Source organism: Seriola aureovittata, chromosome 17 (assembly GCF_021018895.1).
Source record: "Seriola aureovittata isolate HTS-2021-v1 ecotype China chromosome 17, ASM2101889v1, whole genome shotgun sequence".
In the NCBI taxonomy this organism is placed as follows: Eukaryota; Metazoa; Chordata; class Actinopteri; order Carangiformes; family Carangidae; genus Seriola; species Seriola aureovittata.
Window position 1 is genome coordinate 3,057,119 of NC_079380.1, and position 27,940 is coordinate 3,085,058.

Here is a 27,940-nt window from a genome sequence, read left to right on the forward strand (position 1 = left end):
CAAACCAACATGTATACTACAGTATGTACACCAAGAGTACTAAATTAGTAGCCTATTATAAAAAATATCATATAAATCTAAGTGCATTTTAACATGCTGAATGAAAACGATTAATAGGTGTGGACCATTATTTGTTCAGGGTGGGTCTGATGTTATCCTGCAGCAACTATTAATGTCTCAAATGCAGCCTGTTAGTGTTTGAATGGAGCTGCAGTGAGAGCAGCACAGTCATAGATTATAATCAAGTCTGGGCAGGAGTCAGGGGTGAAGATGAAGGTTAGTTCAAAGTTAGGAAGTGGACTGTACTCAATGTTATTCAGTACAGCCAAGGTCCTCACAAGCGTAGCAGGGTTTGTATGTTTTTGTGTGTCAGTGGGAGGGGCCAACCACAGCACCTGTTACTCCTGCAGCACTTACAGGAGGAGACAGACAGAGGATTGAGTTTGTAGAGGAAAGAAAGAGGAAGTATGGAGAGTGAGGATGAGGATAAATGACAACACAGAGGGATGGTGATTCTGCTGTGGCCAACCAGCAGCTCATCTTAGCTCATTCTAGTAGTTTTTTGTCAGTTGCTATTGTCACTTTAAGGATAGACGTGTAATTCTGCAGCAGTGTGGACAACAAACCAAGCTATCTATTTCCAGTTAGAAGTTTGTTGGGACATTTTCCTTTAAATGCGCTAATTTCACCATTTTACTCTGACAGAGAACCAGATGTAATTTCACTCTGACCTCTGGGTTTTGTGGAGTTGTGGATGAAGAAAATGGATTATGGACTCTTCAAAGCTTTCAGGTGAGACTGACAGTTTGCTTAGACAGCTTGTTATTAACTGGCTCCCTCTCAAACCCATGTCCACTCTCTGTCTCTGACAGAAGTATAGCAGAGGCCAACAGGACAGTAAGAACTGAATGCAAAGTTCACCGTGTGCTTTTGTGGCTAGAAGACGAAATTCAGGAGTTTTGGAAAGAGGAGGCTAAAAACTGGTCCTGAAACCTGCTGAGCTCAACCACAGCTGGAAGGATACAACAGCTGGCTTCACATCTGTTTCAATCAGGTGAGTCTAGCATTGCAAGCACATTTACTCAAAGCAGTGGGGTGTTTTTACTTTACCCGAGTATTTTCATTTTATACTTTGTAAGTGTACTACATTTTACTCCATTTATTTGACAGATATAGTTACTTTTCAGATTGAGATTTTGCATCACAAAAACATCACAAAACACGTTGTTGAGGATTAAACCTGTTTGGCTCATGACCCCAAAAAAAGCCAGAGTGTAGGTGGGGCCATTTGTCATGTTTCACATGTTTTGAGTTGTTAGCAGTTCCACCAAACACACATTCCCCCTCTAAACTACTCATGTGGTTTAATTTAAATAAAATTATATTTCTATATAAGTAGTTGTAGTTTAAACTAGCTCCACCTCAACCAGTTACAAACAGCAAAATGCTGCTTTCACATTAATGCATCAGGAAGATTCCAGTAATCTCATATATAAGAAATACATCTTACTGCAGAACTTCTTTTGCTAAAAATGCATCTTAAGAACTTTGTGCTGCTGATGATGATGATTTGTTTTGCTTCAACATATGTTGTACTTGATTCTGAATATTAAGCTTTACTTGTAACTAAGTAGTTTTACATCAATGTATAGAATATGGATATTTCTTCCACCACTGCATAAATCTACATGAATGGTTTGCTCAACTGGCACAAGTCACATTTAAGGGAGTAGAAGAGTATTTTATCATTAGCTCACTGGTTTGTTGGTGTGGTGTGATGGTCTCAGTACATATTTGTTACGGACAGGCTTCATATCTACTTATCTGTACCCTAAAGGACTAATAAGTACTCTCCTTTAGAGCCATGCAGTTACATAATCATTTACATATACATTCACTCATTTATCCGACATTTTTATCTAAAGCGACTTCCAAGTGAGGGACAACATTAAGACTATGTCCACACTACAAAGTTTTCATTTGAAAATGAAAAAGATCTCCATCCAGACGAGCGTTTTAGCTCCGTATCAGAAACGATCCCCATCCAGACTAACACACCTGAAAACACATACATACCTGGAGCAATCACATACACTGGGCATGTGCGACTAACGAGGAACAGCAAAGACAGTTGTATCTTTAAAATGCGGAATTGGTAGTCAAAGCTGAAAAGACCCAATCAGGAAGCGACTGTGGGTGTCACCCACCCAATCACCCATCCTGACTAAAACACAAACTAAGACGGGTTCAGCAGTGTTTCCAAAAGTCTCAGTTTTCAGTGCTCGACATCTCCAGAGTCGTGTGCATTTTAAAATGAAAACCGTAGTAGTATGGCCCTAGCCTAAAGCTTCACTGCAGTAGGAGACCTTGGTGTAAGTATTACCCACTACATCTATTTGATAAGTGAAGGAGATCAGGTAAAGAAGTGAAGGTGTATAGTAAGAGCTAGTTAGAAACGTCAGGGTGTTAGAGGTGTTGGGAGAGGAGGTGCTCTCTGAAGAGAGGAGTCAACAGATTCTTGAAGGCAGAGACGAATACTCTGCTCTGATAGGATTCAGTAGCAGAGAGGTAGCAGACAGACCACAACAGTCTGGACTGAGTCCGTCTTGTGTGCAGGGACGGTGATGACAGACTACATTCCTGTAGAGGAACACAGCGGGAGAGAGGGAGCATCAGGCTGAATGACTGAGTTCAGCTAGATGGTGCAGACCCAGAAGTCACTGTGAAGGCAGCATGGGTAGCCAGTGGAGGTCATTTTGCCCTTAAGGCTGATTGAAGACCAGACCGGCTGCCACATTCTGGACCATCATGCTTAAGTATATGTACAATCTCTGATTTGATGTTTGTAGCATTTTGGACTTTTGAAAGGCAGTAAGGCCAATAAGACCTGTCTTTAACTGATCCAGGTTCAGTTGATTAAAAGCACTCTGGTGGGCATTTTTTTATGATATATATTATCTTCCTCCCCTGCTGAAGGAATTTTTCTTTTGGTTTGTATTGTACTGTGTATTTATTCTTTCCTCACTGGTGCCAATATTTTCTCCTGCTTCAGGCTTTATTAGTTTCTGATCAACAGCTAATCCACTTTCTCTCCAAGACAACAGTGTATTTGCCATCACTGCAGCTTCCCATGGGGACAGATGATGATGAAATGCAAAATACAAAACATTACTTATAACTAGCTACCTCATTGTTATTTGACTTTTTAATCAAGAAAGTTCTCCTAAGTTCCTGAGAATTTCTCCCAGTCTCTTAAACTGTCATACTAATATGTTTATTAAATATGTTTAACTGTTTTCATAGTTTTTGCTCCACTTGCATAAGAAGCCTAAAACTGGTACAATATGAAGATGTAAAACTTTAACTGCTAAGCAATATGATGTAGAGCATATACAACTGTATCCAACTTCTAGAGCCAGTATGCATGAAAATACAGATACACTATTTTACACCTATTCAACAGGCTAAATAGTATCATTAATATGTCGGATGGATAAAGTACTCTATTAATCCCGAAGGGAGGTTGCAGTGTTGCAGCAGCCACTTTACATAAATCACAAAAACAATGAGTAACAAACAATGTAATTAAATGCTAAATTATACACATCAACTGAACCAAATGAATAGAGACCCAACCCGGTGGATATACTGTATATATATCTGCTCAAACTGTGAAAGATCAGATTAATCTGATATACAATATTATATGTGATAAATGTCCAGGTGAACAGTCTGTCCTCTTGCAAGGAAAAAACATCCTGTCAGGTTTGAAAGTAAAGCAGCATGACGCACAAAGGTTTATCATTTATTCACTGAGTATGTGCTTCTGCCTGTCTGTATGTCTGCCTCTGTAACTGTGTCACAGGTTAGCTGTTCAAACAACCTCAATGTGGTCTTGTCCTAGTGATCTGATGCTTGTAATCATTGGAGATTGACATGAAGGGGACTGTTAACGTAGGCTCTGACAGTTTGCCATTGGATGACTGTCTTATACGAGCAACAAAGGGCCTAAATCTGTTCTGTCCTCTGAGAGGCAGAACAGCTTCAATGTTCCTTGGTCGGTCAGCCCATCAGTGTTTTGTGCAGTGACAGCAATTGTCAGGAAATTACTTCCTGTAGTGTTCCTTGTTACAGAAAAGAAAGGTGCGCTGCTGTTAGACCTGCAGGTCATAGACAGCTATCAAGATGTTCTCTATGCTGTTCAGTCTGTGCAGCATCCTCCCCTCTACAACTCTACAACTAACTCCAAGGGGTCGAGAGAAGTCTGGTAAAAGATTCCGGTAAAAGATCTGCAACATGTTGTTGCTATGTCCTTTCCTGTAGACAGCCTCTGTGTTGCATTTCAAGGCTGGAGACTAGCTGACTGGGAGGCAGGCTGGTTGCTAGCATGGCTAATGCTAGCTACATGAGAAGCAGACTGGTGGCTATCATGTTTGTTGCTAGCTAAACAGGATAGAAGCACGTGGTATGGCTGGACAGGTGGTAGAGTTAGAGACTTAGAAGAAACAGGATATCAGCCTAAGAAGAGCGTCCACCTGTGGAAGGATACGTCTTTGGCAAATTCAGGGTCGTGCTTCCAAAGGAAGCCAGGGACTCCAGAGAGCCTGGTTCTTCATTTAGAGGGTCCATGTTTTTAATGCATTTTAGTTCCATTGTTACAGTCTTTCCTCACCTTTATTCAATAAGTTGACCTTTGTAAACAAACCACATGCTTTCAAAGAAAGTTATCCACCAGCTTCAGAAAAACCTACAACTTTTTCTGTGCAGTTTTATTTTTGTTTAATATTTTACACTTTTGAGGATGCTGATTATTTTTGTTTTTGTTTGTTCATTTGTTTTGTGTGTAGCGTGTTGCAGTTGCTCTTGCCCGTTTCTTATTTTTCCAACTGTTTAGATTTCTTCATTTTTTATAGAGAGAGATCTGGTCTGTTTTTTTATCACTGTGATATTACTTCTTTCATTCGGTCTCATTGTTTAAACCATTAAATATTTCTTAGATAACTTAACGTAAATATATGTAAGTTTTTTATGTTTCACTTAATTTCAAACCATCCCCTTGGCGTTTGTCAGAGAAATACATACAGCAATAAAGAAGGAACTATATTGAAATCTCAAGAATTTTAAAGCCACCATCTTTAGTCTAAGAGAGATGATGCTGCTGTTTTTATACATAATAATTAGAGTAAGAGTCTGATGTTTAGCAGCTATTGTATACTGTATGTTGTACCAAATTTCAGGGCCATGTGTCCATTAGTTGTTGAGATATTTCATAAAAAACTAAAATGTCAACCTAATTGTCAACTATTGAAGTCAGTGGTTCATCCTCTGAAGAATGTGAATGTTAAAATTTCAGGGGGACATTGGTACAGATCAGTGTTACAGACTGTATGTTCTGCTAATGGTTGCAAGAAAAATAATTACTATTAATTGGATGAAGCCTAACCTTCCCACAATCCTTCAGTGGCTAGAAATAGTCACACATGTCTATATGATGGCACACTTTGTTTATGTGTTTGTATCTGTATATGTGTGCATGTATGTGTGTGTATGTATGTATGCATGTATGTATGTATGCATATGTATGCAAGTGTATGGATATGTATGTATTTGTATGCATATCTGAATAGAGGTATTTGTGTGATGGTCCTACTCCTGCAAGGTGCTATTCCATCATCTGTATAGGTGCATATATGTAAGGTGAAGCCCAGTCTCAAGGTGGCTCTGTTCAGTAATGTTAATTGCCTGCTGCTGTTTGAAAATGGCAATAAAGCTTTAAAAAAATTATTTCATGGTGATCCATCCAATAGTTGATGAGATTTTGCAGTCTAGTGCTGGACCAACCAACAGCCCAACATTCCCATCTCTAGAGCTGCTAGTATTGCTAATAATAAAAACAGGTTAGCTCTATATTTCCTGAGTAACCTATAGCAACTACAACAGTAATGACCATAATAGATGAACAATATAAATTGCAATACACTGCTAGTTGTACCTAATCTAGCTGTAGAAACTCTGATGTTGACCTGCTGCACAGGTACCTGAAGTGACTTCTGAAAATGATGTATCCTGGTCAGACTGTCTCCTTTAATAAGATGTTACTACTCATGAAAGCATGCAGCCACCACTGACCATTTATTCTGACTCCGCAGGTGCACAGAGCTGATGTAAAACCAAATAGGGACCACCTTGGAAATCTTTCAAAATGTTCTTTTCATTTAACAGTTCGGATTTTTTCCTGCACAAAATGTAAACAACATAATGGCTGCACCCCCACACTCCCTCCTACTGCACCACTCAAAGCATTCAAACACAGAGCAGCTACACGTCAATACTCTATCACTTCAAAGTTGTATAGAACCGACATCAAAAGGGACAAAGAGACTTCTACATCAATCAGTTAGCTGAGCGTATCACATGTTCATGAAATAGAGAGTGAGAGAAGAAAAGAAACCAAATATATAATGTGATTTAGTTTCTGTTTGCTCAGCTGCTGTAAAAACTTGCCCCAGGGCCAGAAGGTAATCAGGATCTGGTCTGCAGGCAGTCTGCATGCCAGCTGGGAGAGTTATCAGAAGGTAATCTTATTAAAGCCCAAGTAATGGAACAATTAACCAACGTGCTAGTTGATTTCGACAAGCGGCCACATCTTACATTTATATTTATTCATCTGGCAGTCGTTTTTATCCAAAGAGAGTTACAGGTGAGGGAGAACAGTACAGCTTCAGACCAACACAGTCCTACTGGTCACACCTGCCTCAGGGCTCTTACCTGTACAGATCAACCGACATCAGCTGACCCTCCTTCACAACCTTCCTCTCAAACAGTTGCAAACAGGAATGGAAATAAATTGAATTATAGTGACATTTAAATTTCATTAACCAACCCACTGACAGAGAGAGAGAGAGAGAGAGAGAGAGAGAGAGAGAGAGAGAGAAAGAGATATATCCCACATGAGGGCAGATACGTTTATTTGATGAATTATGAAAGTAATTCTCAGTTTTATCAGCTGTGTGCTTGAAACTACACTGCAGACTGGAGTCTCTGTGACATTGAGGAGCAGTGTGACAGCTGTCACATGACTGGATCTATCACAGGTCAAACACACAGTGAGTTTACCAGTGTCATATGCAGGTCAGCTGTCTGTAAGTGGTGTTAGTGTTGTTGGATCATCGCTCCTTTTTCATATTTTCCATTGTTATTTATTATTATTTCTTATATCTCTGTACATTTACAATTAAGGCTCTTTCGATCCTGATTTTCAGTTACTTATACTGTTTATAGTCTAGTAGTGAACATAGATCCATGTTATGGACTTTATACTAAGGTGGACACCCCTATATGCATAAGCTGGTAGTGTTGGTCTGTGGTTGTTTTTATATACTTATTGTTTTCAGGTTTTCTGTCCGTCCCATTCTCATGAACATGATATCGCATTAACACCTTAAGAAAATTTCTTCAAATTTGGCAAAAACATTTATTTGAACTCAAAGATGAACTGATTAGAGTTTGGTGGTCAAAGGTCAAAGGTCACTGTGACCTCACATAACACGTTTTTGACCATAACTCACAAATTAATTCACTAATTATGAAACAATTTAACTCAAATTTCTATAAGGACAAAATTAAGTGATAACATTTTTCCCACAACAGTTAGTTCCAACCAAGTAATTTGATTGGACGAGAGACATTCCATAAGTGCTGATATAGAGAACAACAGCACTGGGACTTTTAGCTACACGTATGTATGTATAACGTGTTAGGTGAGAAAATCAATATCACTCTCATGTGATCAAAATATAAACCTGAAATTACTCAGCTTTGTATTAACACTGAATGCAGGGGGAAACAGCTCACCTGGCTCTGTCCGAGTATCAAAAATATATTGTTTACAATGTGTTACCAGGGGCGCCAGGAAAATCAATAGCTCAGCATGGTCCAAAATGGCCAAATGCCAAACCCTGAGAATGTCCACATTGAAATCATTCGGCCTCATTCACCAACCATTCTTAAAAAGAAATTTCTTCTTAAAACCCACTTACGCACTTTTTATGAAGATTCTGACATTCACCAATGTTTTCTTAATTGGGATTTGTTTTTAGGTAAGAACAGAATCTATGCACACTCAAGAGTACTCTTATGCTGACATGTTCTGTTCTACAGTTATATAATATTATATTATTTAAATTACAATGTTATGCCCTTTTAAGGGCATTTTTGGGCATTTACCTATGCTAATTAGGGCCAACTGGTAAAACTACATTGAGATGGTTTTTGGTTCTTAAAACAAGAAATATATCTTCTTATGGATTAACACTTCAAATAAAACAGAGAAGAGGAAAATATGGAGCTTTAAAGACAGTCAGGTGAACATAGGTGGATGCAGTGTCTGAGTGATTATTCTTGTTTTATCACTGCAATTTAATTAAATCCTCAGGTTTTTTTTTTTTATTCTAACCTTCTTTTTACCCTTTTTTTTATCCTCTTCTCAGGATAAATCTATCCCACTCTTAATCAGTCATGACAGAGCCATCTTCAGGCTGGTGGAAGTTCACGTTCCTGAGGAGAAAAAAATCCCAACCCAAGGTTCTGTATGAAATCCCTGCAGATGTTGTTTCCAATGCCACTAGTGGCCAGCATGGGTCGGGGGCTGCAACCGGAGCCGTCGCCCATGCAGAGGTAACCATGCACGACTCCCAGCTGGACGCTCGCTTGGAGAGGATCGTGGATAAAACAACGGCCAGCAAGGGGCGCCATGTCAAGGTGTCCCACTCTGGAAGGTTTAAGGAAAAGAAGAAAATGCGAGCCACGCTCGCAGAGAGCCCAGAGATGTTTCCAGGAGGTCCAGAGGGCTGACGTGACAGGACACACAAATACTCAGAAAATAAATATGAATGAACTAACACAAAGACATAGAAACATAAAGACACAATCACAGATCCATTTAAAGAACCATTTCAATTTTTGTGCATTTAAGGCTCTGTCAGTTTTTATAGAGCCATAAAATCCAAATCTGGGAAAATCCTGATTTTTAATATCTTGTCCTGCGCTCTTAGGGACATCTAGTGGTCATTATAGGAACTGTGGTGGTTTCTGCTTCATAATGGGACAACAGCAGTGTCAACCTTTCCTGTAAATCTTCAACCACTATATTGTCTACCTGCACTGGGATCAAGCCTGTGACCTTTCATTTGGTGGATGGCCCATTTAACTAGTAGAGCAACCTGCCCTGTCACAGCATAAGAAGCACGGGATCATTTTTGCTGCACTTTGCCCCAGCTGTCGAGGCCACTGTGACCAGGCCTCTGGAGCTCCTGTGAGACTGCAACTGTACAGTCATGGACAGTTTCTTGAACTCAGAGTCAGGATCCAAAAATATGTTTTGGAAAAAAAAAAGACACACAATCACGAACAAAAACCAGCCTGTAGATGTCAAAATGATAGAGGGAACATTTGTAAAGCAAATCACAAAGGTTGGAGGTGACCTCTCTTGACTCTAGATTGGCAATTAATAATAAGGTTCAGGTATATACTGTATTTTGTTATTACATACCTTTAACCAATCATATCGGTTGATTGATAATATCTGTGGTAAATGTGCAATAATGGTTTTTGAAGTCAAACTAGAATAGGTGCATTTTCTGAAGAAAATGTGTGTGATTGCTACATCTGCTGCTGTTACTTCACATTAATCAAATGTGTGTAGATTGTCAAAACATATATTGCATTTTCACAGTAAGCACAAGGGACATAGTTACAATTTTCTGATATTCCATTTTATAAATACAACAGAATTGTAGAAATATCATATTATGTTATTAAAAAATGTGTTGCCCATATCAATCGAATCGTACGGTGGCCCTGAGGGCTCAATGCACAGCAACTTAAAAACAAATGCAAACAGTCAAAACTCAAACAAATTCAGAAAACATCTTCATCACATTTGACAACAGATGTGCTGCAAATACTCACAATACAACCAAATACATAAACATGCTGCAAGTAGCACAGATGACCCCGGAAGTGTGTGGAAACAAAGGTTATGAACCCAGCTGCGGCGCACTTGCATGGATGTATAATAATACATATAATTCAATGCTTTTAACTTCAAAAGTCACAAAGCATTGAACAACATGTGCGCCCCATCTGGGTTCATCACTTTTAGTGACCCCTTGAAAACACTTCCGGCTACTTGCAGCATGTTTGTATTATTTGGTTGTGTTGTATTTGCAGCACATCTGTTGTTAAATTAATAAAGCTGTTCTCTGAATTTGTTTGTTTTGACTGTTTGCATGTTGTTTAAGTTGCAGTGTGTTGATCTCTCAGTGCCATGGTAGAATTAATCCAGGGAACCCACTGTACGAAAATATTTCCTGTAACAGTTCATGAGTAAAATGCTTAAGAACTAACCAAAGGTGGTGCTGTTGAATACATACTCTAATATGTTGAGCGTATCTCCATGGGGCACCTGTGTACCATTGTATCAACTATGTCTCTTCATTTTCTTGTGTTAAGTATGGTGTCCCTCAGGGGTCAGTTCTGGGACCAGTTTTACATGCTTTCCATTGAACACATTATTCAGAGACGGAGTGTCTCTTTCCACTACTTTGCTGGAAAGCTGGGTTCACTTAATCTCTGCCTTCATGATGTTGTACAAATTTTCTTCTGCTAAATTTAAACAAAACAAAAATGATTATCTTTGGATCCCAGCACATGGGAAATTCTGCCATCTGCTGGTCCTATGGAACACATCACTGTCATGGAATATCTTGGGTTATGTCAGAAATCACTCACTACTCACTTTTTGATTTTGAAAAAAGCTCTATAAATAAAGATTATTGTTGTTGTTATTATTATTATTATTATTATCATTTTTATTATTTGTAAATATTTATAAAAATGTTCACAATTTTCTGTGATTGTTTAAATTTGGTAGCCTATGTCAATCCTGCAAAATGCAATGTATGTATTATAAACATTTTTTGTAAATCTATTGTTGATGTATATCAACATATATATATATAAAATGATTTTAATAGTAAAGCCAAGTAATAGCCGAGTGTATCATTTATCAGCAGTGCAAGCAGATTAAAAGACTGTCACACAATGTTCATGAGCAATGATCACTATAATAATAAATCACCTGATCTGCACAAAGCTGTCGGGGTCACTTCAAAACCACAAGAGGAGTCCTCACTCCATGTCAAAAGTATGTTCCTGAACCTTGGCACCACAATGAAAAGATGACACTGTTTGGTACAATGAGGCCCTCCAGTGGTCAGAGCCAAAACTATTAACAATCTCCATATTTGAATGGAGATTGTTGAGCTCACATCCTAGACAATACACAGCAATACATACTGGTTTATTTTATTGTAAAAGTCATCATATGATAATAATAGAATTTATCCTAAACTGTTTACTGAGCTCTGAAGGCAGCTCCGTCCTTTTTGCTCTGATCTGCATTGTCAGCTGTGAGACTTTGTCTTTCCAAATCAAGTTGAATCAGTTTGCCACAGGTGGACTTCAATCAAGGTGTAGAAACATCTCAGAGATGATCCAGAGAAATGGAGGAACCTCAACTAAACTTCAAATGTCGTAGCAAAGTGTCTGAATACTTATATATTGATGTGATATTTCAGTTTTTCCTTTTTAAAAATATCTTAAAACTTCTGTTTTTACGTTGTCATTATGGGGCATTGTGTGTAAATTGATGAGGGAAATAATGAATTTAAATAGTTAGAAGAAGGCTGCAACATAACAATGTGAAAAAAGTGAAGGGCTTGAAGACTTTCTGAATGCACTGTACATGCAACTGACGTGGATTAGTGACAAATAAGAGAAGTTAAAGGATGAAATTTGAATTGGAAAATTATCATAATAAAAACATTAGAACAGCTGGTTTACGTGGTTCACATTTATATGATGTCAGAAAATGTTCAGTTACCCTACACATATAGAGGCTACTTGATTAGTGACTTGAGTTCTATTTTTACAAAGTAAAATGAGTTCAAAGTAACTTATTCCATTTTTCATTACATACGTTTAAACAACTTGACAGCCTCCATGCCCACACATCACATATATTTCACTGGAGGAGGAAAAGGAAACTTAGGAACACCACACTAACACTGGGTACTTCCTCCCTTTGCTCTCATAACAGCTTCAGCTCTTCGTGGCGTGGATTCTACAAGATGTTGAAACTTTCCTCTGAGCCTGTTGTACTTTCTAGAAATGGCGGATTTATGTTTTACAATTTGTATGATCAAAGCAGGAAATAATGGCTTATTATTTGAAAGCTTACTCTTATGAATGTGAAAGTTTGCATAAAAAAAAATTATTAAAACTTACTGTCACCTTCAGTACTTCATGGAATCCAAACAATACATATTCCCATTTAAGAGAAAACTTATTACAAACTATGGACGTGATAAAATCAGTCAGTTCCGTCCAAAGATTTCTGGAAAACGTGCAATCCCAAAATAAATGTGTACTAGTCTCGGGATGAAGACAGAAAGTATAACAACCACTAGACACACAAGGGAAGTGATTTCAAAATAAAACAGGAAATAAACCAAAAGTCCAACCCATGTCCACATGTTCAAAAGTAAGAGTCCCCTCAGGGCAGACCATGACAAAGTGGTGATAAATACGTGGACTGTAGTGACATTTTAAGCCGACTGTTGTCTTCAGTTAGTATCACAGGTGTCTTCAATCTTATGATCAGTCATTCAGTGTATTTGAAGGGAGAAATGTGCTCCGATATCATTGTGTGCACATCACTGAACATGGACAAAGGGAATCAAAGCAGAGTTGTCAGAGGAGATAAGGAAGAGAAGAACTGCCAAGCATCATCGGTTCTGGAGTAAAACATACTCTCAGTGTCTGAGAGGTCTGTCGCAGTCACAGGTCACGGCTCCTCCAACAGCACAATGACCCAAAACTTAAAAGAAGCCAAGAATGGAGAAGAAGAAAATATTGGCCTGACCTCAGTCCAACTGGACATCTTTAGAAAAGAGCTGGAGCAGTTTGATCAGGAAGAGTTCAGACGGACAGTGAATGTCTCAAAAGGATGTGCTCCAACAAGGTCCCACCATTTCTGTCAGAGCTATTTTAATTTGTCGTATTATTTAAAATAAATATGTTGCAAATTAAAAGCAGTGTGTCTGTTCTGTTAAAGAGAGAGGAGTGGCATAACAAGAACAACTAAACTGCAACAGCAGATACGATCTGTTGTTAGTTTACACATTTGGTAAATCAAAAATATATTGATACTGAACATATGGGTAAATTGTAGACACACCTTGCAGCACAATATCCACTGCAGCATTATTAACATTAAAAAAACATACATATTTCAGTGCAGACTTAGAGAGGATGCGGGTGTGAACATTAACCTCAGCATTAACACAATGCCAGACTATGACAGCAGCACCGCAGTGGTGCGTTCACCTGCTACATATCACTGAAACAGATGCAAAACAGCTTACAACTTGTTCACTTCCTTCAGTGCTCCTTCCTTATACAACTGAAACTGAAGCTAACTGCTATTTTTATATATTCTGTCAGGTCACTCACTCTCAGAGTCTCACTGCAGCACAGTGGGCTGATTGTGACAGCTGTCATTCCAGGAGCAAACATCTGGATTTATAGCTGATAGGCTATGTCATAATGCCTGGATTTATTAGCCCCATTCATTGTAGGCTTTCTTTTGTTAAACCCACCAACTCACTGACACGTGACACACCTGCATTTATACAAGTATTATCCTGATTATGAGTCCCATGTTAGAGATCAGGGGCCAGTTGCACAAATCACCATGAGTTAAGATTTTCCATGAAGTCCGAGTCAAGGTTTCCTTCAAATAAAAACAGTTGCACAAAACACCCCTAAGTATTCTCTTTAAGGTTTCCTTAACATGTTCACTTAAGTATTTAAAGTTTTATCTTAATCTTAAACTTCAGACCTCAGTGACCTAAGAAGTTCCTGTCAGAACAACTGCAGGATGAATTTTACTGCTGTAAAACTTTTTTCCTTAACTAAGGAAACCTTTTAAGAGATTCTGTGCAACACCCTGAACTAACTCCCTCAGCTAAGCAGAAATTAAACCGTGTGAACCTTAAGTGTCAAACTTAAGGTGTTTTGTGCAACTGGCAACAACATCATACCGTACATAGCTGCTCATACTTGCTGGCCATTCATCTCTATTCACTGATGGCACAACCATGTTAGTGCATAGTGGCACCCAGTGGTAGGACTCGAAACATTACATGCATGTCACTAATAGATCTGTGGCTGATTATTTTCAGGCTGTGAATGGTCTCGCTCTAAGAGAGTAATGGATCATCTGCCGCTTATCCAGTGGTAGATGACACCTGTGAATGATGTGGATGTCTGTTAGTGTGAGTGTTGCTGCATTTTTGAATCTCTTTGCAGCAGCAGAGGCAACAGTCACACTTATTTTCTCCAGAAAAGACACAACGACAGACACACAAACAAAGGTAACACTTCAGAATACAGCCTGCGGTTTACAGAAGTACAGTATCTGTATGAATCAGGTGGCAGTATGATACTCACTGGTTTCTCCTGGTAGTTAAATGTAAGTTCAGCAGAAGAAAACAAAACTATGATGTGACTTTTTTATGGGGTGTGTGTGTGTGTGTGTGTGTGTGTGTGTGTGTGTGTGTGTGTGTGTGTGTGTGTGTGAGATGACCCTCTCTGAACAGACCTCTCGCTGCAGGAGCCTGATGATGATTTCAGTTATGAAAAAATATTCATAACTAATATTTTAGTAATCACTCATGTGTGGTCTTCCCTTGAGCTGGGTCTGGACAATGGGGAACAAGGGAGTAACAACTGGTCATTTTAGAGAAAAAAAATCTGCAATTTTACAAATACTGAGAAATTAAAATGAAGCTTGCATTTATTGTCTAATTAAAGAGTAAAAAGAGAGAACAGTCAGCAGCTGATAATACAGCCCGGTTCATATTCAGGTCTTACTGTGTAGCCTAAATAAAAGAATTAAAATGATCATTGCAAGTCATTAAACATTATAGATGAGCTGCCTTTGATCCATCTGCGTGTTACTTTATTATATGACACAGATAACACAGAAGTCTTCCACAGCTGTGAACAGGAGAAAGTTTCTCTTCTACTCCGGCACATTTTCAAAAGTGCAGCCCCTTTTCTCACCTCGTTCTCGTTCTGAATCTTACAATGAAGGAGACATCAGCTACCTGCTGATGGCACACCTGTAAAATCTGAGCATCCCTCTTTTATATCGTATTTTCTCCTTCACACGAGTAAGAACCAGCTTTACAGACATTAACATGTTTGGCTGTTCTCCCTTTTTCACTGTTTAATTGCATAGATTTTTTTTTTTTTTTTTGACCAAACTTCAGTTTTGTTTCCCAGGACTGTGGGTAAAATATGATTTATTTTTATTTCCAGAAAGAAAGAAAAACTTCAGAACAGTCTGCTTATCAATTTGTACATTTGATAGACTGTAAAGTTTCCATGCATCTTCATTGTCTGTAGTTGTCAATATCGTGTTGTCAGATTCTGATTTTATGTTTTTATTTGATTTATCGCTCTTTTTGCCATCAGTTTTTTAACTGTAATGCATTTTGTCTTGGATTGAATCTGTTTATTATGTGATATGATAGATAATAGATAACACATAAACCACACACTGCCTCTTTGAAGTCTGTAATCACAAGGACTGATAATTACCAAGGCAAGTTTTATGAAGATTATGATGCGTTACTCCATTAGTATTTTAATTCTTCATTTGTGTGCACTGTTTCCAATCTCCTTCTATTGTACTTGCAGCTAATTTTGTGGCCAGATAAACTTTTTTTGTTTAGTGTTCTTCTGCTGTATGCGTTATTTATTTCTCATTCATTTACAGTGATGAGCGCTTTTGTGTTTCATTATAATTTGTATATATTGAAAAAGTAAATAAAAACTTCCATGGCTAAAAAATAATAAATAAAAAAAAAGACAAAGGGAAGGAGTCAGAGTCCGTTTTCTCATCTTTTAATAACACATTCATATCTATGCTCTGTTTTGTTTACAAGGAGTTTAAAACAAGTGTTGATGAGGACTAAAGGAATCAGGCAGGCAGAGGGTGAAAGTCCACATACAGTGAAGACCAAAGGCGCCATCTGGTGGAAGGAGGAAGACCCGACCCCTCTCTCGTTGCATCGAAGCAGCCGGGACATGAAGAGTTTCAACATGGCTGCACGTCGCAGCACATGGAGATCTTTCATTTTTCAGTTTTGAGGCCAGATCAGATAAATGTGTTTGAATCCAGCATGAGACGGACAGAGATGTCTCGGGGCCTCCCTCCTTCCACCTGCAGCAACACAGTCAGCTAAAACAACAGGTCCTTTTTTTGCTTTTTCAAACAACTCATCAGAAGTGAAAATAGATCATCGATCAGTGTAGAAGGTCCTCGCAGGGCGCTCTAACTGTAGGCTTTTCACAGAGAGAAAGAAAATGCTAAATGCACCCAAACACAAGAGATACAATCTGCTGTCATAAAAAAGAGAGAAAAATTAGAAGTCAACCAAAATAAAACATGAAGTATATTTTTGAAATTAAAAAAAAAAAGTGTAAGTTTAATGAAATGTAAAGAAAATGCAAATTGGATAAAGAAATCTCATTTATGTTGGGTTTTTTTTTTAAAGAAGAAAAAATTAAAAACAGATGTAAGCTTTTGTCTCCCCCTATCAGTTTATTATTCCATTTCATAATCCTTTAAAAACAAGAATGGAGAAAGAAAACAAAATCATCTTTGGAAGAAGTAAAAGATTTTTCCTTTAATAGACTATCCACTACAGTATATGGAGATGCCGCTACCCAGTTATTCATTTACCTATGTTTCTTTCGAGCAACTTTTTTTTTTTGCATTTTTAAATTTTTGTGTCCTTTTTCAAAAAAAAAAATTACCATTTACCTATTTTTTTCCTAAGAGGTAGATCAACAAAACAATTAGGCCTACATGGTTACAGGTGTCATGCCCCTTGATTCAGAAGGTGAAATCACAGGGATGGGGAAGTGGAGCTGCAGGACGGAGCTGAAAGAGGATTGTGGGTAATTTTAGCAGTTGGAGGCAGGTCAAAAAACTGTGGCATTAAGTTCTGATACAAAGTGAGGTTACTGACTAGAATCAGCTTTTAACAGTAAATTTGTAAAATAGAAACTGTTAACGCCTCGTTAAGATTGGCCCACACCTGGACCAATCAGGTTACTGAAAATCCTCCCCCCCCCACACACACACGAATACAGTCCTCGTCCCAGCTGCCCTCGCCACCCTGCACCATTATGTATCCATATTGGGTTTTTTTTTTTTTATGTGTTTGTTTGTTTGTTTTTTGTTGTTTTTTTGTCTTTTTGTCGTTTTATTTAATTTACTCATTTATTTTTACAGTCCCATCTCTAAGCTGGAGAAGTAAAATTTCAAATACCGAAAAATAAATTAAAGAGTGGAAAAAGAAAAAAAAAACTGTGACTGTAACATAGACTGTCCATCCTTTCTGTCTGCACGTCTGTCCGACCGACTGACTGACTGACTGACTGACTGACTGACTGACTGTTTGCTCTTGTCTGTTTGCAATAAAAGAAAATAAAAGAAACAATCTTCTAGCTGAGTTTGCTTATGTTCTGAGGTAGCGTTCCAAGTTATGTGTCAAGAGGTTTTTTTGTTTCGTCTCGGTAGCGTGTCCCTCCAGCCCATTTCTGCTGAGGGATGGGGGGGGGGGGGGGGGGTACATGACATGGAGGAGTTTGCGCTGTTTTGTGGCAAACTACATCTTCACAAGAGCTTGGAGACTGTCTGTTTTTTTTCCGTCTGTCAGGGCTGAGCTACATGCTGTGAGGTGTACGAAGCAAAGCTGTGCTCCGCTGCCACAAACAAGAAACTGAGCGAGATGGTTTAACCCTAAATTCTGAATTTCCAAGAGTCCAGTCTTTAAATTAAAGGACAATATCACTAAGATTAATGTGGATTTTCTACGGAAGCAGAGAAAGGCCATACTCACAAATATTTTTTATCCCATTTTTTATTTTATTATCTCGACAAAACAAAGATCCATTATCTATTATCTCGAGATACCGAGATAATTATCCCGTTATCTCGAGATAACAAGATAAGTATTATCTCGAAATAATGGGATAATTTTTCCGTTATATCGACATACCAAAGCACCATTATCTCGAGATATCGGGATAAAAAAATATTTGCGAGTATGGCCTTTCTCGGCTTCCGTAGGTTTTTTGCCCATTCAGTGTGTACTTTACACCGATGCTGATCATGTTCTAAAGCATGCCGTTGTATTTTAGATTCACAGGCTTTATCCACTACTTCCCGTGCATTTCATTACTCTATGTCCTTCTGGCTGCAGAGACTTTAAGCTGCTATATGAACAATGGATCAAATTACTAAGGAGAATGTGAAGGTAGTGACACACAGTCACCAGAGAACAGTATCTGGAGGTGGGGTGGAGTTGTGCCCACCCAGGTCCCCCAAAGAGGTCGTGGTGGGGCCATGTTCAATGTGATCCATTATCTCAGTCTAGCATGTTTCAAGTCTTATTTCATAGTGAAGTAAATGGAAACCAATATACAAATCTAAATCTGATGGTATGTTATGGTACAGATATACTGTGTGTGTATACATATATATGATGTGTGATGTATGATATGATTTAGAAAATGGTCAGCAGTAATATTAAGTAGCAAATTATAGTAAATGGGGTAAAACAGTCTTGGAATAATTTGATACGACAAAATCATCAAAGTTTGATGCCTAGGTTTTAGTGTGTGGCAATGATTTTTTTTTTTTTTTTTTTTTTTTTTTTTTATTACACTGTGTGGTACCTCACACTGCCAAACTCTGTCCACTCGCTGATACAACTTATCACTCAACTTGAATAAAATAAAAGGACAGTATCACTTTGGGGCCCAGAAATGTCTGATTTCTGTCCCGGTCAGGGTGCAGGCTAAGATTGATGTGAGCGGTTCTTAGTGCCACAGGTAGCATGGTGTGACCCTACAATGTTTTCTCTCTACTGTCTCTACTGTACATACAAAAACAAGATGAGAGGAGTTCAGTTCCAAGATGAGATACCACCATTTGAATGTAGTAACTTCCATTCTGAAGTGTGACTGAAATTATCTTAAGACCTTATGTTCAGTATTTGTAAGTCATTTGCTCAAAATGGCTCCACACTGCATTTTGGACTGAGCCCCTTCCCGTGTGTTTGGCACAGTTACCGTCATGTACCACGTGTTAGTACTTCATCGTATTTAAGTAACTGCTTTTTTTTTTTTGTTATTTGTGCATTCAAAAACAAAAAGAACAAAACAAAATCCAACTATTTTTCATTTTTCCAATAGACAAAAAAAAAAAAAAAAAAAAAAAAAAGAGTCAGAACGATAGTAAGAAAAAAAAGGTGGTTAAAGTAAGAAATTGAAAAAGGTCTTTTGAACAGAAGTGAGCGAAACGAACACGGTGGAGACCAGCGCAAGAGAGGGCGAGGGACCCTGACGTTCCTGCCCGCTCCAAAAATGAAATGATCTTTTTTTTATTTTTTTTCCGCAATAAAAGTAAATAAAAACATCTCACTCTTCTCCTAGAGTACAGAGGATAAGAGGAGGAGAAGTAGGAGAGGAGATGGTGGGATTTAGTTGCTGATAGAATTGGGAAGGAGAGGTTTCTCAACACATCCCATCATCCCCAAGATGTCTGACCACCTCCCCTCCTTCCTCCCCTCCTCCTACATCCTTCCTTCTCCTCCCGTCACTCTCCACCCTTTTTTTTTTCTTTAAGGAACTGCATCAGGTGTTACAGGAGGTTCTCAGTCGTTTCGATAGTTTTGACGTTGTCGACATTATTTTCATCAATTAGTGCAACAGTACGTCCCCAGATGTCACGTCCAAATAAAGCTTGCTGTATTGTCAAAACCAAATAAAAACCAAAAAGAAAATAAAAAAAACACATGAATCCGAACCGAACCGATCCAAATGGCTGCAGGCTGAATAACGAATCCTAAATGTCTTGGTGGTCGTGAACAGAGCTCTATGGTTTGGGAAAGAGGTGGAAACTTAACACAGGACAAACTGTGTTGTATGGAAGCAGAGAAAGGCCATACTCACAAATTATTCTTTTATCCTCTTATCTCAACATAACAAAGGTTGTTCCCCCGAGATAACCAGATATTATCAGAAGAAAATCCTTTTGACTGAACCTCATACACTTCACAAGTAACACTCGGGATAACAAAAAACAAAACATTTTCTCCTGATAAAATCTTGTTAATATCTCGTTTTCTCGTGATAACAACAAATATATTTGCGAGCAGTATAGCTTTCTTGGCTTCCGTAGTGTTGCGCTGTGAAGTTACCGCCTCTGGACAAAAATGGAAGCATAGACACATTAGAATAGACTTCTCCCTGTCTGATGGTGAGCTGCTGGGGTAGCCGATGTAGGGTTGTATGTCAGGTGTACTGTATGTCGCCGAGCGCAGGTAAGACAATAAAAAGATTTAGAGTTATCTGGCAGTGTCCTTCAGTGACTTGGCGCAATCTTTCCTCTCTCAACGGCTTTTCCCATTTCGATTTTTTACGCGTTTTTTTTCTCCAAAAATACAAAAGTATTGTGATCTTACATTTTATGTACAGGTTTTAATCTATTATTCAGCTGAGTTATTGTTGTTTTTAAACTCTCTTGCTTTTTTTTTTTTTTTTTTTTTGCTCCCATTTTTTTCTTTAAAAGGTTCTTGGATAAATCTCCGTCCTCGGTCAGGTGGCACACAGACGGAGGGCCATAGGTTCTCGTCCTACTTTTTTCTGCTTTTTTATAAGTTTCACCACATCCCCTGACAAAAATGAACATTTAAAACCAGTGAACACAAACACACCTGTATTCACTTTCACACACACACACACACACACACACACACACACACACACACACACACACATACATACGCACATACACTCATGTAAGCCAAAAGGGAGCATCTGAGGTGTCATGGTCAGTGCACAGGTTATAAATATTCACATTCAGAGAAGCGAGTTCAGGCATGTGTGTGTAGGTAGAGGTGTGTAGGTAGAATGTCCTCTCCTGTTTCCATGTACAGTTATGCTGTAGATGGATCACTACTGCTGCTGCTGCTGCTGCGTTCAACACAACTCTGATCTGACAAGTTGCCGACCTCCAGGTGAGAAAGGTTAAAAAAAAAAAAAAAAAAAAAAAAGACAAGGTGGAATTTGGCTTTTAAAGCTCACTTTCACATGTGAATCACCTCTTTGTTGTCATTTTTGAACACTTAAAGCCCTATCATAATGTTTGGAGCGTCATGATAATGTCATCACAATAAGGCAGGAGAGGAGGGTCCTTCAAGGTGGGCCAGCAGCCACGAGAAAAGGGACTCGCAGTGACTTAATGCGACCTGAGGATGAGGTTGTGTGAATGTGCCAGTCATTCTGTATGGTCAAAATCATTAGTTACACCCCCCCACCCCCACACCCTCCCCCCCATGATGACGTAAGCTCAGTAAAAAGAGACCCCCAGTGGCATGTTCGGTCACCGTGTGCACTTTAGGACCCCCTCTCGAGTTTAAACCACTCCCCATTGGCCAAATGGCTGCTCCAATCACACTTCAGGAAGACAGAAGGCGTGTTTTTTTCACCTAAAAAAAAGGTAAAATGGCACTCAACCATTTCCTCTCAGCGTTTCATCTCAACACTGCCTCTTCTTTATCCTGAGCTCATTCAACCATCATCACACCAAAACAAAAAAAAGAAAAGAAAAAAAAAACAGAAAAAAATAACCAAAGCAACAAGACAATACCTAAAAAAAAATACTTTTTTCCTTAAAAAAATAAGAATATTCAGGACTATCAGCTCTTCTTTTCTTTTTTTCTTCTCATATAAAACACCAGCAAGCAAAAAAAAGTTAGGAATACTGAGGTAAATTTACCCTGAGGTAGTTTTTTTTCTTTTTCATTTCTTCTCTAATCTGTTCTAATCTTGGCGAGAGTGTCCAGGTGTAGACCCCGCCCCTCATTATCATACGCAGGCAGGGTCTGGAGGCTCCGCCCACAGGCCTTCGGCAGATTGGGAGAGAGAACGAGGAAGCCGCTCCCCTTCAGTCTGATTTTACCTTCTCTGAGCTCAAGGCAAGGAGCTTTGGAAGACTTCGCCTTATTTATTTATTTATTTGGTTCTGGCGCTCAGCCAAGGCCAGCCTCAGACTTCCTGTACTACTCTAAGCATTAGAGGCCAAAGATGGCTTTAATGCAGGGATGGTCTTAAGGACCTCAGCTCTTCTGAGGAGAACCCCATCCTCTCTGTCCAAGACTGGCCTTGAGTGTCCAGCGCTAGAAGAAGGCAATGAGCAGAAAGTCTCAGACACACCTTGTCTGTCTGTCATTGCAGGACTTTTTCATACAGGTGTAGCGAAACCTCACACCTGACTCCCTGCCTTCAATACATTCACCCGAGGGGCCGGGCTAACTCACATATCATATATATATAATATATATAAAATATGCCATTTAAGGTGCGGGCCGCTAGCCAGCTAGCATAGCTGCTGGCATTTTTCTACAGTTGTTTTCATAAAGGTTTCACATGTGTGAGCTAAGCCGCTGCAATAGAACTGCAGGACCAGCTGCGACCTCAGCTCCCCTTACTGTCTCTTGCTGCGCCTTCCACCACACAGCTGAATGTGGAGGGGGGTGCTCAGTGCCTCCCCAGCCCCGGGCCCTGTTGTAGGTTACAGTTTGCTACATTTCATAGACGAGGGGCTGGGAAATATACGGAGGACCCCTTTGAAAGAAAGGCAAGGCGGCCAGACGCAGCATTTCTTAACATTTACATGAAGATTATATATTTACAACCTCATATTTTCTTCTTTTTTCTCTTTTTTTCTAATCTCTCCGCTATTCAGAGAGGTCTTTAAAGAGCAGTGTTAACATCTGCGGCCCCTCTTCCAGACTCTCATTGGCTCAGGGGTTAGGGGTGGGTGGGGCTAGTGCCAGACCTGTGACCTATCCCTCTGTGCCTCTGCAGCAGTTTCCCCTGCTCCCTCTCCCGGCTCCGCCTCACTGCATATTATCAATAATAGCTCTGAATAAAACATTTCTATACATATATCTCTATGTTTAAAAAAAACCACCCTTAAAATATAGGACTGACTGCAGATGGTTGGAGAGGTCTGTAGGAGGCAGCAGAGGGTGTAAATGGGCCCCTACTAGTGTGTCTGAGGAAACACAGATCTGTGGAGCCAGCCTCAGCCCTCTGCAGCAGATCTGAACCCATGTGGACAGGTGTAAACAACAGCAGTAAGGCTCCACCTTACAGGGTGAATAATGTTGTGGCGTGTTGTTTAAACCTGTCTGACGCAGGATCTGTTCAAAGTTTCAACAGACGAGGGGCTGGCTGCTGCCCTACCAAGGCACACTAGGAGGACACCACCTCTCCCTCTCTCCGTCCCTCTTTTCCTTTATCCCTCCATCTTCAATCAGTGTCTCTTCTGGCCTGGCATCTGGTCTCTGTTCTCAAGTTTCTTTTAATCTTAATCCTCTTTTTTATTCATTTCATCTTTTGATTTTATTCATCTCTCCTTCTCTAAACACCTATCTTTCTCTCTGGCTATCGGGCGTACTCCCTCCCTCTTTATATCTCTCCCTGTCTATCGCTGGGTCCGTGTGTCGCTCTCCTGTATCCGTCCGTCTGTCTATGCGTCCGTGCATGTGTCTGTCTGTCTGTCTGTCCGTCAGGCAGGGGGTGCCCCACGGCGTTTGAGGAGGATGCGGGGACCCTCACTTCCTGCGTGGCTGGTGCTCCTGAGTCAGACCCTGTGTAGGACTGCCCATCTCTGTGAAGCCCTGGGGATTAGGGCTGGGGCCCATCCCGCCTTTCTGTGGCTGTTTGACCTGGGTCAGGATGTCCCGGATCTTCCTCTGAGCCAGCTGGAGGACAGAGGAGAGATGAGGATGGTTTGTGGCTGCAATAATCCAGAGTAAAAATATGACTTATCTGTACCAGCAGCAAACAGTAGACAGGTAAAGTTTGTGTAGAGCATGGGTACATTTGTCAGGTGGACACCTGTGTAAATAAGCCACTGTTCTAACATGTTTACAGTATTTTTTCTGAACCCACCAGGTTTACAAGTGCACTACAGGTGTACCATGCGTGGCCGGCCACCAAAATACCCCTGGTCAAAAAACCCGTTAAGACCTCCTAACATCGGGCTTTTGTCTGCAATGGAAAAGGGAACAGTTGGCATTCACACCCGGGTCAAATGACTCTGCAGTAGACGCTGGTATTTATCCGCTCCGGCTCCGATCGGCATTGATGTAAACACAACACACAAATGCAAATTTTTGCACCTTTTCTGAGCTGTAACATCTAACAGTGTGAAAACACCTGTCCCGTCTCCAGCACAGTGCTGTTAAACTACTAACACTACAGCTACACTGCGGTCTCTCATTTTGGTGGGAAAAGGGTAAAAGAAAAATTGTCAAGAGTCAAGCCAGGGAAGCCAAATGCATGACATTTGTCACTGACATACTGTAACTTTCATTTCTGTGACTAGTAGGCCATAGCTACAAATTAGCCCTGATTAGCATAGTTTTATAGCCTGTTGGACAAAGGTTTAAAGGCAGAAACATTACTGTATTTAAAAAAAAAACTAATGTGTTTTACATGAATTATTTTTTAGCTGTATCTGGGATGTTATAGTAACTAGCTACAGCTTTAAATGTCAGTCCGATATGCCCCTGACAGAGTGGTGTCATTTTATAGTGAAGTAGTAGACTAGTAGACTAATGTTGCCATAGCTGGGGTGGAAGACACCAGAAACCTCGCGGCTGCAGTAACTGCCAGCTGTGGAAAAGTGAAACATGAGGAGCAGAGTGGGAGGAGTACCTGGCTGGCATAGAAATGTCCGTTGATCTTGACGATGACCTGGTCGTTTTCATCAGGCGTCTGTTCCCTGGGGACCACCACCTCGGCTGCTGTCAGGTTCTGCAGCTCGTTCACCTGGAGACACACAGTTTGGTCGCTTTAGGAGGCCGCAACAACCATGAGGTGGAGTGATGTAGAATTTGATGGCAGAAAGGTGGAGGGTCACCAACGCTCCATGGACAGAGTTGTTACTGCAGCAATCAAAGCTTGCTATTAAAAGATGAGGAGACTGAAGTGTAAGGTTCAGGTCACTTACTGTCTTGCCTCCTTTTCCAATGACCCTCCCTGCAGCGGCGGCAGCCATCTTGATGTGAGTCTCCAGTTTGACCTCCTCCTTCGGCCCGAAGAAGTTCTCCTCCTTCAGTTTGCCATAGATTCTGCCCTGAGCCTGAAGGAGGGGGACAAAGAGGTTCATAGTCCATTTTATTATTGTCTCGGCTGAGAAGACATGTAATTATCATTTCTCAGCTGCCAACGTCCTGTTAGTGTTTACCTTGAACTGAGCCTCGGGGGGTCCTGTCACAATCACCATCCTCATTTTAGAGTCTGGAGTTTCAGCTGGGGCGATCTAGAAGAGGAGAGATCGATCATTAATGATCATTTAACAAAAGACATTTATCATTTTTACAAATAACATCCCATGAAGAATATACCGATATTGTCAATATAACTGTTGGGAAAATATTTTATACTCTATAAGCTTTATAAATTGAAACATACATAATTAAATTAAAATAAAATGGAAACCAGGGTTAATGGATTGCAGGCAGAATCTCACAACAGCAGGTGATAGAAATGCTATATTTTTGATGTCATTACTAATACTGTCAGTGCGATACTTTTTTGATACCAATTTTGTCAAATCTATTTTTAAACAAAAAGAAAATTACATCACACATTACTGTACAAATATTAGTTTTAATTTAGTTTTAGTTTTAAGCTCAGTCTCTTCACACACTCGCACACATGTTCATGTAAATAAACAGCCAATCAGCAGCATTATTAGAGCTTGGTCCGAGCATGCTGCATGCTGATTGGCTCACCGGCCCTGATGACATTTCCACATTTACTCCTTAGGTATTGAATGACGAGACATTTTTCTATCCTCGATGGTATCAAAACAATTCAGTTGGTCCATGAAAGTATCAAAGTTTGAGCTCTAATTATACTTTAATTTCATTCTTCACAGCTCTGAAGTCATGACAGACACACCAGCGCCTTTTCTGTATTTCACTGTTATTTGGATTCAAGCACTACAAATCATGTGGAGTATGTTTTAATTACTCCATGTTGTTTACAATGCTGCTTTCACACTCTGTATTTTTTCACTTGCCGCCCAGAGCCGTCCGTTCAAGTCGTGTGGAAAACACACCCAGGACCGCCTGGTGCTGTACCAGACGAGTTCTGGAGAGGGTCTGATGGGTAGACTTCACCATGACGCAGCTCTGACATGTCACCTACGGAGGCTTGTTTACTAGCTGAGAGAGGGCAATGTGGGTAGACATGATTGTAGTCCTTATTTTCCAACACTGAGGAGTCACTGCAGTCAGCACTGACAGGTGCAGGTACATGTAGCGTCTTTAAACAAAGCCTCCAACTCCTGCTTTTTACTAAGAATTATTTTGACACACAACACATGCACACCGCGCTCTAAAGCTTTGAATTGTCTCAGCAAGTTCAACGGCCCTAGTGTCGTATGTACAGTGTGACAGGCAGAAGAATTCACAAAGCTGTTGATGTTTCTTCTTCTTACTGTGTTTGTTGTTATGCACAAAAAAAAACACCAAAGCAAATTCCTTGTATATGAAACCCTACGTGACCCAACTTGTGGCAGGTTTTGTAACCTCCTGGTAAAGTACAGACCTTGATGGAGGCCCCGGCGAAGCGGCTCAGCTGTTTGATGTGCTGTCCCTTCTTTCCGATGATGGCTCCCACAGCCTGCGCTGGGATGTAGACGTGGACCGTCTCCTGCTCTGGAGCCTGAAGACGCACAAAGCAAACACTTTATTACACAACCTGAATGTCTGTTTGAGACTTCAGTCAGTATTTAAGAAACATACAAATAATCTGTCCTGAATGAAGAACTGTGACGTGGTTAGACAGGAAGTGTGTATCATAATCTAAGGTGTGATCCAGAAGTGGAAACGGAAAATCCACCTAAAACCAAACTTTCATTGCGCTGCTCTAGAAAACAGTCAATACACACAAACATAGACAACTGACTCCTTAAAAAAGTGTCCACACTGATATTTCTTCTTCTCTGACTGATGTCAGGATAGAGTGGTCAGCACAACGCTGCTACAGTCTGAAAATCTTAAGTCTCTCTTATGCAAATAGTGACGTTCAATGAGACGCTTTCTCCAGCTCCAGACAGGAAGCATTAAACAGAGATGATAGTGAGCATGGAGGCGACTCTGGGGAGGCACAAGAAGGTGAATCGTTTGGCGTAAGTCCGGCATTAAGTACATAAGGAAGTCACAGGTAACTGGACACAGGGAAAATAACTTCAAAATAAAACAGAAAATCATATATACAAAGAGCAAACACAGTTATCTTAGGGGCAGATCATGACAATCATAGTGTTGAGTTACTAACTTTGTATAATAACATTAGTACTAATTTTCTGTTTGGTGGCCACGCATGTTTGACTCTGTTTTGAGAAGCTTAAAAAAAACCCCACAGGTCCTTCCAGTGATACAGACAGATGTTGCCCTCTGGGGGTTTGTACTCAGCAAATATTCTTACCCCAAAACAGCCATAGGGGGCACCAGAGACTGCATTTCCAGGTGGGGGTGGGGGCATGTTGGAGGAAGAGGGGAAGAGGCCCAGAGCACCTAAGTTGAGACCAGGGATCAGGTGGGTCTGTTGCTGTGGAGAAGACCACAGGTTAGAGAGACGTGGAAAACATGGAGGTCTGAGAAGAGGTTTGAAGTGTGAGTGTGTGGGAAAGTCAAATGTTTTAAGT

General features: G+C 40.0%; 1 protein-coding gene and 1 long non-coding RNA gene across 3 annotated transcripts in view; one reads left to right on the plus strand and one right to left on the minus strand.

Annotated features, from left to right (window-relative positions):
- The first annotated feature begins 208 nt into the window (after positions 1-208).
- On the plus strand, positions 209-11,894 carry LOC130185893 (uncharacterized). 2 transcript variants are annotated; one of them, XR_008830211.1, is made up of 4 exons: positions 209-276; positions 706-792; positions 873-1,054; positions 8,490-11,894. It is a non-coding gene; the product is annotated as an uncharacterized LOC130185893 (long non-coding RNA). The 2 variants fall into 2 exon arrangements; XR_008830210.1 differs by lacking the exon at positions 209-276 and having other exon boundaries at positions 415-792; positions 8,490-11,045.
- A 10,668-nt stretch (positions 11,895-22,562) lies between these two features.
- Positions 22,563-27,940, minus strand: part of igf2bp1 (insulin-like growth factor 2 mRNA binding protein 1) — a 61,860-nt gene continuing 56,482 nt past the window's right edge. The window contains 6 exon segments of the mRNA XM_056400574.1: positions 22,563-23,978; positions 24,937-25,050; positions 25,232-25,363; positions 25,469-25,543; positions 26,839-27,009; positions 27,721-27,843. Of these exon segments, the coding sequence (XP_056256549.1) occupies positions 23,829-23,978; positions 24,937-25,050; positions 25,232-25,363; positions 25,469-25,543; positions 26,839-27,009; positions 27,721-27,843 (765 nt within the window). The 3' untranslated portion in view covers positions 22,563-23,828.